This window comes from Myxine glutinosa, chromosome 11, assembly GCF_964187855.1.
Source record: "Myxine glutinosa chromosome 11, kmMyxGlut1.1, whole genome shotgun sequence".
Classification (NCBI taxonomy): Eukaryota; Metazoa; Chordata; class Myxini; order Myxiniformes; family Myxinidae; genus Myxine; species Myxine glutinosa.
Window position 1 is genome coordinate 30,659,816 of NC_136271.1, and position 17,965 is coordinate 30,677,780.

General features: G+C 38.5%; 1 protein-coding gene across 2 annotated transcripts; it reads right to left on the reverse strand.

The window, feature by feature from the left end:
• Positions 1-1,056: 1,056 nt before the first annotated feature.
• On the reverse strand, positions 1,057-17,618 carry LOC144894248 (uncharacterized). 2 transcript variants are annotated; one of them, XM_078786512.1, is made up of 4 exons: positions 17,521-17,618; positions 16,627-17,179; positions 8,240-8,328; positions 1,057-2,113 (listed from the first exon to the last, which is right to left on the reverse strand). In XM_078786512.1, exons 2-3 carry the CDS (start codon positions 17,154-17,156, stop codon positions 8,274-8,276), a joined length of 585 nt encoding a protein of 194 aa, XP_078642638.1. In that variant the 5' UTR covers positions 17,157-17,179; positions 17,521-17,618; the 3' UTR covers positions 1,057-2,113; positions 8,240-8,273. The 2 variants fall into 2 exon arrangements, with proteins under 2 accessions (XP_078642638.1, XP_078642639.1); XM_078786513.1 differs by having other exon boundaries at positions 16,627-17,156; positions 17,521-17,542.
• Between the last annotated feature and the right edge of the window lie 347 nt (positions 17,619-17,965).

Below are 17,965 nucleotides of genomic sequence, written 5' to 3' on the forward strand. Positions count from 1 at the left end.
TTTTTATCTGTACGGTTTTTCTTGTTTGTTTGTCCAGGCGATATCTCAGTCATCCTTTGAGCTAAGATGCTAAATTTTGGACACAATAGTGAGCACGTGCTTTGGCAAAAACGTTATTTTTATTTTTTGAATAATCAATTAATTGATTGATTACTGAATTATTATCAGTTTATTAATCACTTGTTTATTTTCTTTCTCATCTGGGCAATATCTCAGGCACCTTTAGAGCTAGGAAGCTGATATTTGGACACGATAATGACCAAATGATTTGGCTGTAAAGTGTATTTCTGTTTTATTGATTTATTAATTAATAAATTAAGCGATTAATTATTCACTTTTTTTTCATTAATCGCTTTTTTAAAGTTACAGATTCGGATGAAACGGTGGTGGTTTAGGTATTCTAATAGCCAATTGAGTACGAATTAAAAAAAAAGTGATTATTATTTATTTACTTTCATTATTAATCACTTATTTATTATCTCAGGCACCTTTTGAGCTAGGAAGCTGATATTTGGACACAAGTGACAGTGATATGGCTATAAAGGATAATTTTGATTTATTGATTAATCAATTAATCAATTAATCATTTATTGATTAATCAAGGAATCAATTAATTAATTATTATTTTTGATTAATTAATTATTTAATTTATTTTCAAGAAGTTACAGCTTCAGATTAAACACTGGTGGTTTAGGCATTCCATTAGCCAATTAAGAAATTAATTACTTTATGATTATTATTTATTTATTTTAATTACGCAATTAATCAATCAATTAATTGTACACCTATCCCTCCCAATATCGTCTCGATGTGCTGCAATATGGCACCCTGGCAATGCCGCATGCTGGAAGATATGTTATTTATTTATTTGGCATGGGGGTGGTACACTTTGAATGTATCTGTACTTGTTGATTTTGTTTTTTAACCTGTTACATGTTGTAGGTCTACAAGAGCTTTGCATTGCTGTTGTTGTTGGGGTTCTTGTTAGTGGTCGATTTTTGAAATGTGCACCCATTGGTCAGACAGTTGCCGGACCACACCCACATCTGTCACTTGACCCCACCCACCATAGCACTGAAACAAAAATTATATGGCCGCCATATTGGTTTTCTGGTTGGCTTAACACATTAGGCCTGTAGGCCTCTGCTGATTATACACTGCCCGGGTTTGTTGCATCAGATTTCCATTGGTTTTGTTTGGGTCGACTGTTATTCACGATGAGGGAGCCCAAAAAATGTAAGCATATGTCGAATAATAGTAAACACACGGTATATTAGAACGCAGGGCAATTAAGCAATCATTATGTCAAGTAATCAAGGGTAACGTTGTTTAATTTTTGTAGGGCCCAATATTGGGGTTAAGCCATCCGTGACTGTTTATAGCGCATTCAATGTGTGTTTCCCAATCACTCTTTTAATCCTTTAAGAGTGCTTTAGATGCGTGTTTCCCAATTGGCCCGTTACCGAATGTTGTGCAGGTTTTGACCACAGTGTGGTCATTCTTGGTTTAATATACAAGAAAGTCTCAAGCATTTTGGGTATTGATGACTCCATGTACTTATAGACAGAGGCACCAAGCAAGCTACCTCTGCTGCCTTTTTAACACTGTCAAGTAAGCCGCACCGCGCCTTGCTCACACCTATTCAATTGTATGTGTTGAATGCCACTGTAAGTAGCAGGAGGCAATAGATGCAATTTTGAGGGGGAGATTAAATGACAAACTACTGCCATGCAAAGCATTTCAATTCATTTCTCTTACATTCCAGGTGGAGCGTTCATAAAGTTCTCAGAATTAAACACAATGCTTGAAGAAATGACATTTTCTTTTCTTTTTAAATATACATGTATATATATTTATTCAAGAAATAAATTTTCTTGCTAATTATATATAGGTAGATATTGAATGTCGGAATTTATTTGACCATTTAAGTATCTCCTTCCGATATCATTTCGAACGCCCCTAATATCGCACAATAGTTCGTTCACTTTGTGTAATTAAAGGCACATACATGATACATTCTTCCTATCAACAATTTCCTTCTTGATGTACAACGAGGTAGGTGCACATTTCTTCCATCCATCATCTTGTGCTTCATGGGTTTTCTCAGCACTATCTGAAAGTAAAATGAAATCCGATTATTTCCTGAACAATGCCACAATGTATACATATATATGTATAATTGTATATATATATATATATATTGTTGCGGTTTTAGAACCCACACTTTCTTGTAAATATCCCATCATTAAAAGGTTAAAGGTTGCACCCCATAGGTAGGCCAAAAGCAACACGTAGGCCACCATAGGACTTCAGTTATTTCATTAGTATGTGTATAGGTAAGGCCGTGTTTCCAATAGTTGAATCTGCGTTGTGTCAATCAAATAAGAAGTAGGCCCAATCCATTCATTTTGCAAGCCTCCCTCTCCAAGCGACGCCATTACGCACCCTCCAGTCTGCCCTATGGCTCTCCCAATTTGTTACGCACCTTTGTAAGCAGCAGCTGCCTTAGCGCTCGCTCAACGCCGCCATAAGCCACGCGGTGAGGCCCGGAAAAAGGGGACGGAACGCCAAGAAGAAGGTGTGGCCACGTCATCCAGCCGTCAAAGGCGGGGCCGGTAAGCCTTAACCAGCCAACCAGGGCTGAAGTGACATCGCCGACAGGCGTGGCTTTGGGGCTCACGGAGTGATCGCTTGTTGAGTTATAAAAGCGAGTGCAAAGCCCTTTCAGAGGACTTGCCAGCAGGCACATTTACCAACAGGACTTACCAGAGCGCGCATGAACTTACTGATCGGGAGAGCGCACCTTTGTAAAGACTTACCGCGTGAGAGAGCTCGCCTTGACTGACTTGCTGGGAGAATGCGCGTTGCATTGACGGGACTGATGCAGTGGCGCTTATGAAAGAAGGACCTTATCAAAGGAGTACATTTGGAGAGGGGGCGTTTGGTGCCTTTGTATAGTGCAAATATTACGTACGCACTACGCAGCGTACCAGCTTCCCCCCGTTATATAAATTGTCCATTCACGTTCCACTATACGCGGAGCTGCCTGCCGGGTTTCACCCGCTGGACCGGAGCCTGGACTGGAGCCGACTGGAGCCTGGACGAGCCGGTGACCATCCACCATCTATAATCCCCGTGGGAGTGTGTATGTTTGTCCTGGGTATTAAGAATAAGACTGTCTAAGGCTGCCCTGTGTACCTGCTTCTTCCTCTTCCTATCTTGTATATTCCTTTCATTTCCTCTCTTTCTTTGTACATAATTAATAAACCCATCCGTTCTTCCAATTCTCTTGGTTTCCTCTCCATCCGATCGCATCAGTCTTTTCTCCATTGGGTAAACGTAGCACGATTGCAACCGCTATAATCGGGTTTAGTCCCTGTTAACGGCCCGAATCGCGGCTCGCTTCGCTCGGCGTGTCCACTAACGCCGTGGTTCGGGTTGGAGTTATCTCCTTGATTTACGGCCGATGGTAGTAATTAGGTAATTGGACTAAGACTCGACCAACAACCCTATTTACCACCGACCGGAAGGAACGTTATAACCTCTAGGACTCGGGTCGGCCAGGTAAAAAGGCAAGGGGATTAACCCCCCCTTGATAAGGGGAGAGCCGATGTCCGAGATCCGCAACAATACATATATATATATATATATATATACATATATATATATATATATATATATATATATATATATACTAGCAGAAGTACCTGGCATTGCCGGGCGGGAGAGGAGGAGGGGAGGGGGAAGAGGAGAGGAGGGGAACGGGGGGGAGGGGGGAGGGGTAGAGTCCCTTTTCCAATGCAGACTTTTCAAACACCACGAAACGGGAAACAGAACACAGTCCCCAAGTGTTGGCTCAACACAGACCTTTAAATTTCCAAGAAGAAGGTTTGTCCTCCAATGACACAAAGGGACTCTAGGGCGGGGGAGGGGAGGAGGAGGGGAGGGGGAAGAGGAGGGGAGGGTAACAGGGGGAAGAGGAGGGGAGGGGAACAGGGGGGAGGGGGAGGGGGAAGGGGGGGAGGGGGGAGGGGAAGGGGGGAGGGGAAGGTGTGGGGGTGCCCGGGGGAAGAAGGGCCCCTCCCCCCCTCCCCCTCCCCCCCAGTTCCCCTCCCCTCCTCCTCCCCCTTAACACCAGGGGGGTTGACACAGCCTGTCATCCTACCGAGGTCGGCAAATTGAGTACCAGTTCACTGGTAATTCCCTGTGTGCCGCAAGAGGCGCCTAACAGGGTTGGCGGCACGAACCCGGAAGTCGGAACTCATTGTCGTCAAATAAATGTAGCATGTATGTTTCACTCTCTGTCACATGCCGTTGGTCCCATGTCAATCGGATGAAGTTGAAAAATTAACATTACGAAGTTTCTCTGGGACGTACTGATTCCGAATAATGAAGTTGAAAAATTAACGTTCCGAAATACGCTAATTACGCTAACAGAAGCGCTGGCGCTGCGAAGCGCTAGAGGGAGCGCTGCGCTCCCTCCCTTCGATTCCCTCCCTCTTCTGCTAGCACTTCTGCGCTAATACGCTAATTTTAAAACCCGAAGTTTTTTAAAATTTAAGGTGTGCTGTAGTTGCTCTGAGACGTACTGATTCCGAATATGCCTTTGGTTTTTCTCTGCGATGAGTAGTTCTCGAGTTATAAGAGGACAAACAAACAAACATACTTTACTGCTTTATATATATAGATAGAAGTTGGTACGATTCGGCCAAGGAATCCCAGAGATAATTGCAATTAAGTGAGCCGTGACGTCACGGAACGCGCCGCCGGTAATATATTATAATTTATGGTAATCTATGCAGCACGACATGGTCATCACGGAAAACAAGGCGCCTTTGCCGGCGCAAAACGGCTCTCCCAGGGTCAAACTCGGTATCGTTGTGAGCGCACGGTTCAGCCCTTCAAGAAAAAGTTTATTTTCTAAAAATCGAACCACGCATTAAAAATATATGACTGGTTTTGTTCGCCGGCACGTCGGCGCTCGAGTCGGCTCGCGATAAAATCCAACACGTCCTTTGTCGGGGTCGTCTGAACCAACCACGGGGCCTAGAAGGCTGGGACTGGTCTCAAACGTTAGGTCACGATCATATCTCGTAATGCTGGAAGCTGCACGTCTCTGTGATAATCTTGTGGACCATGACAAGAGATCGTGCGAGTCGCTCGCAACGGCTTCAAGCACTTCCGCATTCGACCATTTCATGAACGCCATACGCCCCGCCCATCAAAGCGCGTACGTATTAAACGAACATACAGTGGCCCATGTGTCGTCATTTGCACATGCGCCAAAGTCTTTGCAGGAACATGAAGCATCGGAACAGCCCATTTGCGCATGCGCAAGAGTGAGAACCGCCTGTGCACCATTACGCTAACAGAAGCGCTGGCACTGCGAAGTGCTAGAGGGAGCGCTGCGCTCCCTCCCTTCGATTCCCTCCCTCTTCTGCTAGCGCTTCTGCGCTAATACGCTAATTTTAAAACCCGAAGTTTTTTAAAATTTAAGGTGTGCTGTAGTTGCTCTGAGATGTACTGATTCCGAATATGCCTTTGGTTTTTCTCTGCGATGAGTAGTTCTCGAGTTATAAGAGGACAAACAAACAAACATACTTTACTGCTTTATATATATATATATATATATATATATATATATATATATATATATATATATATATATATATATATATATATATATATATATATATATATATATATATATATATATATATATATATAATATATATATATATATATATATATATATATATATATATATATATATATATATATATATATATATATATATATATATATATATATATATCTACACATCTATATATCTATATATCTATATATCTATATATCTATATATCTCTCTATATATATATATATATATATATATATATATATATATATATATATATATATATATATATATATATATATATATATTGTTATGAATTTGAGTAGAGTGCTATCTAGAGCCAGGTAGATCTGTATAGGTAACATGCTTCGACTGTCGCGATAGAGAATCTACCCTGTAATAAGTTACATGTTAGTCCGGTTTGTTGGGATAAGCTGTATTGGTGTCCCCGCTACGAAGGAGCAGGATGTGCTAAATAGTGCAGGGATTATGGATAAGATTCCTTTGTTTGTCGTCGTCCCTGTCGCCAAACCTTTGTCCCTTATGGCAATGCATACTCATATAAATACTTAGATAGGCCCTTAGCAAACATTAAATAATTCCCCTTCCCTTACAATGACCTTGGAAGAAGACCGGCAGGCAGCCAGATCGAGACACCGCCGGATGGCCGCCGCCAGCTGCACCACCAGCTGGCCTAGCAACATCACGTGAGACGAGCTATAACCACGCCACAGGGAACGTGTGATTGGTTGGCGCGGAAGGCGCGAGACGTGAACCAATCAGCGTGGAAGGCGCGAGAAGGTTCGGCAGACGGCAGGAAGCTACGAGGCTCTGGTTGGTAACGCGCCAGAACTGACGTCACATGCCAAGTTTCAAAAGGACTCGCTGGAGGGATTCTGGGCTCTTCGCTCTTGGTATTGAGTCGTGCTGGTCCTTCGCTCTTCGTTGTTCGTTCTTGACTCTTGGCTCTTCGTATTGAGAGGTCCTGGTGGTCGTTGGTTCGCCATATTAGTGGTGCTTGGAGCGGTGCTCGGTGCTTTTGGTGCTGTGAGCGAACGGACCTCGTGGGCGGTCAACGAGGCGCCTGGAGTGGGGCGGGTCGCTCGGGCCTGGCGGAGCGCGTGGGCGAAGCGGACGGAGGGTTTCTTCGCGCCGGAGCTTGGAGCCGCATTGGACAAGACTGCAGACAGTTAAGACGCACCACATTTCACACTTACACGACGGACAGTTATTTGTGTAATTCATTTTCCTTTGTCTTGTTTCTGCGGTGAGGTGTGCGGGATCCTGATTTAGGACATTTTATTACCGGCGCGTATTTTCCTGTCCCGCTATCTCTTGTAAAATAAATCCTTGTATTATTTTCTGTATATACCTGAACGCAGTTTTCCGTGTGATTTATTTAATTTGCAGCGGCATTGGAGATGCCCCGAGACCAGGTAAGACTGCAGGGGTCTTGCGCCGCCCCTCCACCCCGCGCAATTTTGTATAGCTTTCTGTCTTTGAGTCCGCCATTGAGTTTTCGCCTCGAGAGCTAAGGCCTTCGCGATCGGCTTCCGTAACCGCCTGATTTTCATCAAATGCGGCCACACGACAATATATATATATATATATATATATATATATATACTGTATATATATATATATATATATATATATATATATATATATATATATATATATATATATATATATATATATATATATATATATATATATATATATATATCTATATATCTATATATATATATATATACTGTATATATATATATATATATATATATATATATATATATATATATAGATATATATATATATATATATATACATATATATATATATATATATATATATATATATATATATATATATATAAAATAAAAATAAAAAAAATAAAAAATAATATATATCATAAATCATAAATTTATGATGTCATCGCTCACGTGGTCTGGCAGCCATATTGGATCAAAAAAAGAAACGTTCAAAAACAGAAGAGTTGGCTCACACCAAGTTGACTGCGCAGGGTAAGTATTCTATGAATACCATCTAGTTTTTTTTTGTATTTGACAATAAAATACTTTCTTTGAAAAATATATTTTTGCATAAGAGGTTTTTTGCTTCGTATTTCAATGAAATAAGTTTCTACTGCAGTTTCTTTTGAAACACCATGTACATTGTACATGTATGTACACACACATGCACATATCCTTCTTGGTTATTTTTTCACGATACTGAAAAGTTTTCATTTGATATTGCCTGGAATACCATCACTTCAGGATGTTGAGGGTATTGAACATATAACTAGACTGAGGAGTTGTGTGGGGAGAAAATCTTGGGTAATATCTTTCCCTTTTAATTTAAAATGCATTCTAATGTGTATGTCCTCCAAGCTAAGGTAATATCTGATACTCTCAGGTTACTATAATAACCGACAAACCAATCCGGATTTTAAAAAACTTTGAGGTTCCATGCAGCAAAAAAAAAAAAGTGCATCAAGGAACTTCCATAAATGCTTGCCTGTGAAGAAGGAGATCTGGAGAGAAAGAATAAAGATCTGGAGAGAGATTGCAGATTTAAGTCATTTTGGCAAAACAAAGAAGATTTTACCATTTTGTGGATCTTTGCTGGTTGGCTGTCCTCGTCAGTAGTCCCAACAAGCCAGAGCAGATGAGCCCTTTAACCAGCGATCCTTACGGCTGTCGGTGAAGGTGAGGCAAGAAACAGGGAAAGGTGGAGGAGGAATCGTTAAAACTGGTACACACTACATGATATTTTTCTCACTTATGGTTGTGTCATTGGGATATGTTATAGTTGATCAATGAATGTAGCACATCAGCTGACATGTCCTTGCTTTCCAATACTGGGTTTTGACTTTTGTCATTCTTCAGTGGAGATGATGACAGCTCACTTCTACACTACAATCAGAAATCCAGAGTGAGCTAGAGAGATAGAGAGAGAGAGAATGAGAGCTAAAAAGAATATGTGCACAAACTATGATATAAGTATGAAATGAAACCGACCCAGGCTTTTATTTTCTAACATTATAGACTAATAGTATTTCAATGAAATAACAAAGGTGGTGGACAGTAATATCTATATATTCTGATAGAACAAGAACACAGTAAAGGATATTATTAAAATATGTGTACAATCAACTTGCACGAAGATAATTTTCTCAACCATGAGCCAAATAGTGTAGCAGCATAGCAAACCTGTTGTGCATTTTGTGATACAAGCACCAAATTTGGCACAAATGTACATTAATATGTTGCGAACATTTTCAGATATTGGGCCACTTGAAATTCCGTAATTTTTTTTTTCAAATTTTTTCAAATTTCGTAATTTCAAAATTTTCGGGTGACACCGTCACAATTTCGGTCTTCGAGGCCGGCCGATATAGTGGGGCGGCTTAGCCCAAATATTCAAAAGAATTGTGCATTTTGTGATACAAGCACCAAATTTGGCACAAATGTACATTAATATGTTGCGAACATTGTGTGGTCAGCAATGAAGACGAGAGTCTGAATTACATGTATGCAAAAGACCTTGTGAACCAGTGAAGCAAATACACGGGTAAGCATGAATTAAATCTAGGGCATGATATAATTTCCATGATGTTTACCTCTACACTCAATGGTGGAAGGAGGTAATGTTTTGATCCCAGCTTGTCTGTATGTCTGTTTGTCTGTTAGTCCACAAAATTCCAGACAAAGCTTGTAGTAGTGGTAGTTGTAGTGGTAGTGGTGATAACAGAAATTGTTATATAGAACTGAACTTATATTATTATTATATGCAGAAAATAACTTCATTTCTATATGCCCTGCAGTGGACAGGTTAATTGGTTTATGCACTGAAGGGGTCACCCTGGTGTGCACTGCTGTGTTCTGCCTCACTGAGTTGTTCAGGTATGATGTACTCAGCACAAGCTTCCGGTCGGCCCGGAGGTGGGGGTGCGGGGCCTGTCACGGAACGTCAAAACAAACGGCCTGCCGGGGCCGCCCAAAGGTCGGGCGTGAGGGGCGCGTCCACTAATGGAACGCCTCTCGCTTCCCAGATCGAGGGCCACGTGGTCAGGAGAACCTCGTCCCTTCCGGTCACACTTTGCCTATCGGCCGGCCTCGAAGACCGAAATTGTGACGGTGTCACCCGAAAAATTTGAAATTACGAAATTTGAAAAAATTTGAAAAAAAAAAATTACGGAATTTCAAGTGGCCCAATATCTGAAAATGTTCGCAACATATTAATGTACATTTGTGCCAAATTTGGTGCTTGTATCACAAAATGCACAATTCTTTTGAATATTTGGGCTAAGCCGCCCCACTAAAAGGCCCATTCGACTTTCAATGTTCAAATGATCTTTCATGGAAGACAATGCTTTACTGCAACGGAATACCAATCTCAGTGAGGGGAGTGACCGTCTCCATTGATGTATAAGACAAGCAAAGCATGGGTGGTTGACATTGAGCGTTAGCCCTTTGTCATAGCAAAAGAGGACACCTAACTGAACTGAATGAATGCATGGATCTTCAGTAAATGTTTTACATTATTTATTTATTAAGATTATTCAAGTATTGTTTATTTCAAGTTGGTAACGTTTGTATTTTCAAGTATCAAGTTGGTAATGGGCTTTATTCTGTCTGTTTGTCTGAATGTCAATTGCCTACAGGTCACAATTTTAATCCAATCTTCAAGAAACTTCACCAAATGGTGGAGTTTGTCATAAGGAAGAAGTCTATTGATTTTGAGGTCGAAAGGTCAACATAGGCCAAAGGTCAACAACTGTGTCAAATTTCTTAAATCCTCAATATTTATCCGATTGAATTAAGATTTGAAGGTTATTTGCATATCTGGTCATGGAATTCAACCACCAATTATTTTGAGGTCAACATAGGCCAAAAGGTCAACATAAGCCAATGGTCAACATAGGTCAAAGGTCAACAACTAATTTTAGGGATTTCACAAGTATCGTGCTATGCACGACATATTTCTTCTTTTATTATTCATACTCAATATTCACAAAATATTTATAAACTTGTACTACAAAGGACGTTCAAAATGTTCGACTCACGAGATGGTCTCAGTAGTCCATGACATGCCATCAGTTTTTTACGTGCATGCGGTATATTGGATGATAACGATGACGTCATCGGTGAAGTTGAATTCCATCCATAAATTGTTTGAATCGAAATTCTTATCCAAAAAAATCTGAAACTTCATATATCTGATCCGATGTAAGTGAATAATTAAATTTATGATGTCATCAGTCACGTGGTCTGTCGGCCATATTGGATTTTTTTTTTTTAACGTAAAGTATCTTCCCCAGATCCACTTAACATTAACACTTCATACATATGATCGACTAGCCACGGGGAATAAAATTTGAAATTTATTTCTTACAATTTTAGCCTTAATATATGCACAAAAGTGCTTGTTAAATATCTTAATAATTAATCAGTAATCGATAAAGCTACAGATAATAGCAATGTATGTGACATAATAGGGTGCATGGTTTATACTGGTATATGGACCATAGTAGTAGCATGTTCAGTTAACAATGGTATATTTGTTCAGAATGAGCACACAAGGTGAGACTATGTGCTCTACGAGAGCAGTTCTCTTTGTACAACTTTTAAATATAGAACTATACAACGAGAAGGGTTAAATATGAGAAGTGATGATTACAAAATAATCAGGTTCATAAAGTCATATATGCTTTGATGGTTGTTCAGGGTTTTCATCATGTCCCACCGTTTGTGATGCCCACCTGTTCCGATCCCTCTTTCACACCTTTTCGCTCGAGTGCAGATATGGATGCCGTGACTTAGTTATTTATATTCGATGCCATGAGTATAACTTTTGGAGACTTAGAGCATTCACACCCCCTGTTTCCTTCATTCCACTTGGGAATAGGGCTTAAGGATTAGTCCAAACTTATAACGGGCTCTCAATATTGACAGGATTCTTTCTAATTATACACACATGAGCGAGAGGCTTTAATGAGGTGATGATAGGCAAGGCATTGGACCGACAAGGGGCAGGTACACCAAAAATGGATTGGCCGCTGTCACTTCTGCAACTGCCCAATCAACATATTTGGCATTGCTTACAGTTTTGCTGAACATTCTGCTGAGCTTGATTATTCAGGTTCCTTTTTTTAAGTATTGGAGCCCCAGCTTATCACATTCAGACAACTAGGTTAGCAAATGGGATTATTGCCTAATTTCAGCGACTGTTCTTCCAATGAGACATGTATCAAGATCTGTGGACAAGCTGGAGGGAGGGGAACACTTGGAGGTTTTCCTTGAGAACTGTCTCGTCTCGGTTCGATTTCAGACAACTATCGACTGTCGCCCAAGTGTTTTACAGACAGGGTGTTTCTAACATTTTCTGTTGGATAATAACGATCCGTCGGTGTCTTTCATGAAGAGTAGGCGAGTTATCATCAGCATCCTGTACAGATTACAAATTCCTTCACGAACCATCAAGTGGCATTGGTACCCTCCCATAAATGATGCAGCCAACAACTGAGTGATATGAAAGAATATTGACATTGGTTCATGGTGGTAAAACATTAGTTTAAATTCTGAAGTTTAAAACATTCATTCTGAAGTTTAAAACATTCATTCTGAAGTTTAAAACATTCGTTCTGAAGTTTAAAACATTCGTTCTGAAGTTTAAAACATTCGTTCTGAAGTTTAAAACATTCGTTCTGAAGTTTAAAACATTCGTTCTGAAGTTTAAAACATTCGTTCTGAAGTTTAAAACATTCGTTCTGAAGTTTAAAACATTCGTTCTGAAGTTTAAAACATTCATTCTGAAGTTTAAAACATTCATTCTGAATTTAAAACATTCATTCTGAAGTTTAAAAATTCATTCTGAAGTTTAAAAATTCATTCTGAAGTTTATAAAATTCATTCTGAAGTTTATAACATTCATTCTGAAGTTTAAAACATTCATTCTGAAGTTTAAAACATTCATTCTGAAGTTTAAAACATTCATTCTGAAGTTTAAAACATTCATTCTGAAGTTTAAAACATTCATTCTGAAGTTTAAGACATTCATTCTGAAGTTTAAAACATTCATTCTGAAGTTTAGGACATTCATTCTGAAGTTTAAAACATTCGTTCTGAAGTTTAAAACATTCATTCTGAAGTTTAAAACATTCATTCTGAAGTTTAAAACATTCATTCTGAAGTTTAAAACATTCATTCTGAAGTTTAAAAATTCATTCTGAAGTTTATAACATTCATTCTGAAGTTTAAAACATTCATTCTGAAGTTTAAAACATTCATTCTGAAGTTTAAAACATTCGTTCTGAAGTTTAAAACATTCGTTCTGAAGTTTAAAACATTCATTCTGAAGTTTAAACATTCATTCTGAAGTTTAAAACATTCATTCTGAAGTTTAAAACATTCATTCTGAAGTTTAAAACATTCATTCTGAAGTTTAAAACATTCATTCTGAAATTTAAAACATTCATTCTGAAGTTTATAACATTCATTCTGAAGTTTAAAACATTCATTCTTTGGGCTTCTTGAAAAGCGCTATATAAAATAAATGTATTATTATTATTATTATTCTGAAGTTTAAAACATTCGTTCTGAAGTTTAAAACATTCGTTCTGAAGTTTAAAACATTCGTTCTGAAGTTTAAAACATTCGTTCTGAAGTTTAAAACATTCGTTCTGAAGTTTAAAACATTCGTTCTGAAGTTTAAAACATTCGTTCTGAAGTTTAAAACATTCGTTCTGAAGCTTAAAACATTCGTTCTGAAGTTTAAAACATTCGTTCTGAAGTTTAAAACATTCATTCTGAAGTTTAAAACATTCATTCTGAAGTTTAAAACATTCATTCTGAAGTTTAAAACATTCATTCTGAAGTTTAAAACATTCATTCTGAAGTTTAAAAATTCATTCTGAAGTTTATAACATTCATTCTGAAGTTTAAAACATTCATTCTGAAGTTTAAAACATTCATTCTGAAGTTTAAAACATTCGTTCTGAAGTTTAAAACATTCGTTCTGAAGTTTAAAACATTCGTTCTGAAGTTTAAAACATTCGTTCTGAAGTTTAAAACATTCATTCTGAAGTTTAAAACATTCATTCTGAAGTTTAAAACATTCATTCTGAAGTTTAAAACATTCATTCTGAAGTTTAAAACATTCATTCTGAAGTTTAAACATTCATTTTGAAGTTTAAAACATTCATTCTGAAGTTTAAAACATTCATTCTGAAGTTTAAAACATTCATTCTGAAGTTTAGGACATTCATTCTGAAGTTTAGGACATTCATTCTGAAGTTTAAAACATTCATTCTGAAGTTTAAAACATTCATTCTGAAGTTTAAAACATTCATTCTGAAGTTTAAAACATTCGTTCTGAAGTTTAAAACATTCGTTCTGAAGTTTAAAACATTCGTTCTGAAGTTTAAAACATTCGTTCTGAAGTTTAAAACATTCATTCTGAAGTTTAAAACATTCATTCTGAAGTTTAAAACATTCATTCTGAAGTTTAAAACATTCATTCTGAAGTTTAAAACATTCATTCTGAAGTTTAAAACATTCATTCTGAAGTTTAAAACATTCATTCTGAAGTTTAAAACATTCATTCTGAAGTTTAAAACATTCATTCTGAAGTTTAAAACATTCATTCTGAAGTTTAAAACATTCATTCTGAAGTTTAAAACATTCATTCTGAAGTTTATAACATTCATTCTGAAGTTTAAAACATTCATTCTGAAGTTTAAAACATTCATTCTGAAGTTTAAAACATTCATTCTGAAGTTTAAAACATTCATTCTGAAGTTTAAAACATTCATTCTGAAGTTTAAAACATTCATTCTGAAGTTTAAAACATTCATTCTGAAGTTTAAAACATTCATTCTGAAGTTTAAAACATTCATTCTGAAGTTTAAAACATTCATTCTGAAGTTTAAAACATTCATTCTGAAGTTTAAAACATTCATTCTGAAGTTTAAAACATTCATTCTGAAGTTTAAAACATTCATTCTGAAGTTTAAAACATTCATTCTGAAGTTTAAAACATTCATTCTGAAGTTTAAAACATTCATTCTGAAGTTTAAAACATTCGGTCTGAAGTTTAAAACATTCATTCTGAAGTTTAAAACATTCATTCTGAAGTTTAAAACATTCGTTCTGAAGTTTAAAACATTCATTCTGAAGTTTAAAACATTCGTTCTGAAGTTTAAAACATTCGTTCTGAAGTTTAAAACATTCATTCTGAAGTTTAAAACATTCGTTCTGAAGTTTAAAACATTCGTTCTGAAGTTTAAAACATTCATTCTGAAGTTTAAAACATTCGTTCTGAAGTTTAAAACATTCATTCTGAAGTTTAAAACATTCGTTCTGAAGTTTAAAACATTCATTCTGAAGTTTAAAACATTAGATTAAAATATTCTGAAGATTTTATTCAAGCAGAATGAAACAAGGCTTCGCTTGCAACTACCAAACACCTTTCTTCTTTCAACTTATGACTGCAAATTTGTAAACCTTCATACTCTTGAAGTTAAACTTAAGAAGCTCATAAAATACATTATGTACCAACTTCAACTTCTAAGTTATATCCAAGCATTAGGTCATTTAATTTCATTTTGTATGCAGCCTATGGCTGTTGGTTTGCACACAGCGGTGCCTCTGTGCAGTGCCCCCTCCACCCCCTCATCCCCTGTAGGTAAGGGGCAGGGATTTGTAATTTGTTCAGCGCTGGGTGATAGCTCACCTACTCTTCATGAAAGGACACCGTGGGATCTTTAAAGTGCACCATATTAATGCTGACATTAGTTAAACTGGAACGTCCATCTTTGGAAAGGCAGACACGTTGACGAATCACCCACCCTACCTGTGAAACACCAGGATAGCAGTTTATAGCTGGGCCAGGAATTCCAACTGGGGCTAGACAGCTCATATGAGGCGAGTGTGTGTACATCTAAGCTATCCTGCCAACCCAATGTATTAGGTGAAGTAGTAAAACAACTGTTTGTATGGTGTGGTGATCTTGCTAATTTGTTGAAGCAGTTTCACCTTCACCTAATCTCAGAATTAAGAAGATCCAGATATGAAGCACTGAAAACAACTTTTCTTATACACACACAACACAACCAATATGCATGGCCAGACTTTGGAATGACTACTCTGTATCTCACTAATGTCTCAACAAGCTGGGCTTTGCCCTCTGCACTGTCCTATTCCCGCAATGACCTTTGAAGGTAAGCCACCCGTGAAAGCAACACCCTCCTCCAGGTGAAATGTGTTTAAACATCAGCCAAAGTAAAAGAATGTCGTTCTCGTCACAGGGAGATAGAACAGGTTTGATTTAGTTTTTTCTGAGACATGACTTGTACAGCATGCAACATATTATTTATCAGGCGGCGTGCACAGTGGCCAACTCGCACCTGACGCAAAATCAGGCATTGTGGACAATTTTTGGGGTGACAGAGTGTCAGTCACTCTTTATTCAGCAACTTCATTTAAAAAAAAGAAGAAAAAAAAGATTTGCCTGGTGTTGGGCTGGCGGTTAGGGTGTTGATACTTAGGATACCTAGGATCCTGGGTTCGAATCCCGGTCGATCGCTGAATTAACGCCAGGGGGGTTGACTCAGCCTGTCATCCTTCTGAGGTCGGCTAATTGAGTACCAGTTCACTGGTAATTCCCTGTGTGTCGCAAGAGGTGACTAACAGGGTTGGCGACAGGAAGGGCATCCGGCCGTAAAACATTGCTTCAAAAGGGGACCAACAAAAAACAACAACAACCACGGTGCCCGAAAAAGGCCAACCCCCGCTTTGCGGGGAAAAATGGCCTCTAAAGGTGTGTTTTTTTTTTTCTTCTCTCTATCTGTTCCATAATGCACACATGGTCTTGGTTCTCATTGTGTAAACTTTTGAAAAAATGCTCTTTTGGCTCGAGGCGATTGCCAATAACAAAATGCTCTCATTGATCAATGCCAATAACAGTCGATATAGTTAGTAGTAGTACTTTACCGTGTTGAACAAATGTGGTCGAGGGATGCCGGAACGCCCATGTTGCCACCATAGCCCGGGAAAAGCAACACCTTGTGATATCGTGAGCGAAGAGCTGATCCGACACTATGGTCCTCTGGAGATGAGATCATGTATCTCGAATCAAGTGATGTGGACCAGCGGCCTCTTCGCCAAGGTCTATATGAAGGATACTCATCTAGTATGCCGCTGTAATAGTTGGATAAACCTAAGGGACTGTGGTAACCAATCCCACCTGGTCTCCTCCAGCGACTGTAAGCGTAGGTAGGGAAATTGGCCCACCAACTGTACAAGTTGCTCCTGTCAGGATGGGGTGGCGGATCTCGATGGTATTGGTGCAGTCTGATCGGTGGAAGACGTTTGAGGGAATCACGAAGATAAGTTCGTGGCTCCCGCCATTCACGGTAAGGCACCAGATCGATCCAGCGATCCAACCCGTAGCTGAGCCATTTGCTGATGGCGCCGGGACGCCGGCGATAGAGGTAAGAAGAACCGGAGAAGTCGATGTCCATCTACAAAGTTAAACAAATCAGCGCTAAAAAAAAAAGAAGAAAAAAAGTCAACATTTCAAACTCTTCAAATTATCTACAAAGTATTATCTCTTCTCTAACTTTTCATGACCAAAAATTAATAAACAAATAACCACACTTTACCTTTCCGCTTAATTTTACCTAAGCTATGATTGAGTGACATAAAGGAAAAGAGTACAAACAAAGATGAACAAAAAAAATACAGCAAAGTAAGTTGGTGAAATAAAAAAAATCTACGAATGAAGAACTTAAAAAAAAAAAACTGGGTTCATGAGGCAACACAAGACATTGAACCTTTGGCAAAAGTGCTGAGACAGTCAATGCCAAACAGAAGTGCGAGACTCACCAGGCGCTAAGGTGTGTTTGGTGTCCGACTGGTGGTATTCTGAATTTAAATAGGGGCAAGAGGGATGGTGGAATGTGCGATATGATATTTTTAAACATGGTGGAAAGTGTTGACTTGGGACAGCTTTTATCTGCAGAAATGGAATCCTCCCTGGAGAATCCAGTAATGGTGTGTCTTTTCCCCGGCAACATGTCCTCTGAACTTTGTGTGTTGGATACAGGTCCATTTTGAGTTTGTGAGTACAACATTTAAAGAGGATGTATTTTTACTCTGATTAGTAAGTTAAAATGACATATAGATGTGTTTAGTTAAGGGTTAACAATCACAGCCTCAAAAGGATCTGGGCTCCAACAACATGAAGGAAACAACATAAAGCATGATGGCGACCTTACTAATTTTCAGCGCTGACACAAGTACCCTATTTTACGGTGTATTATTATGGGCA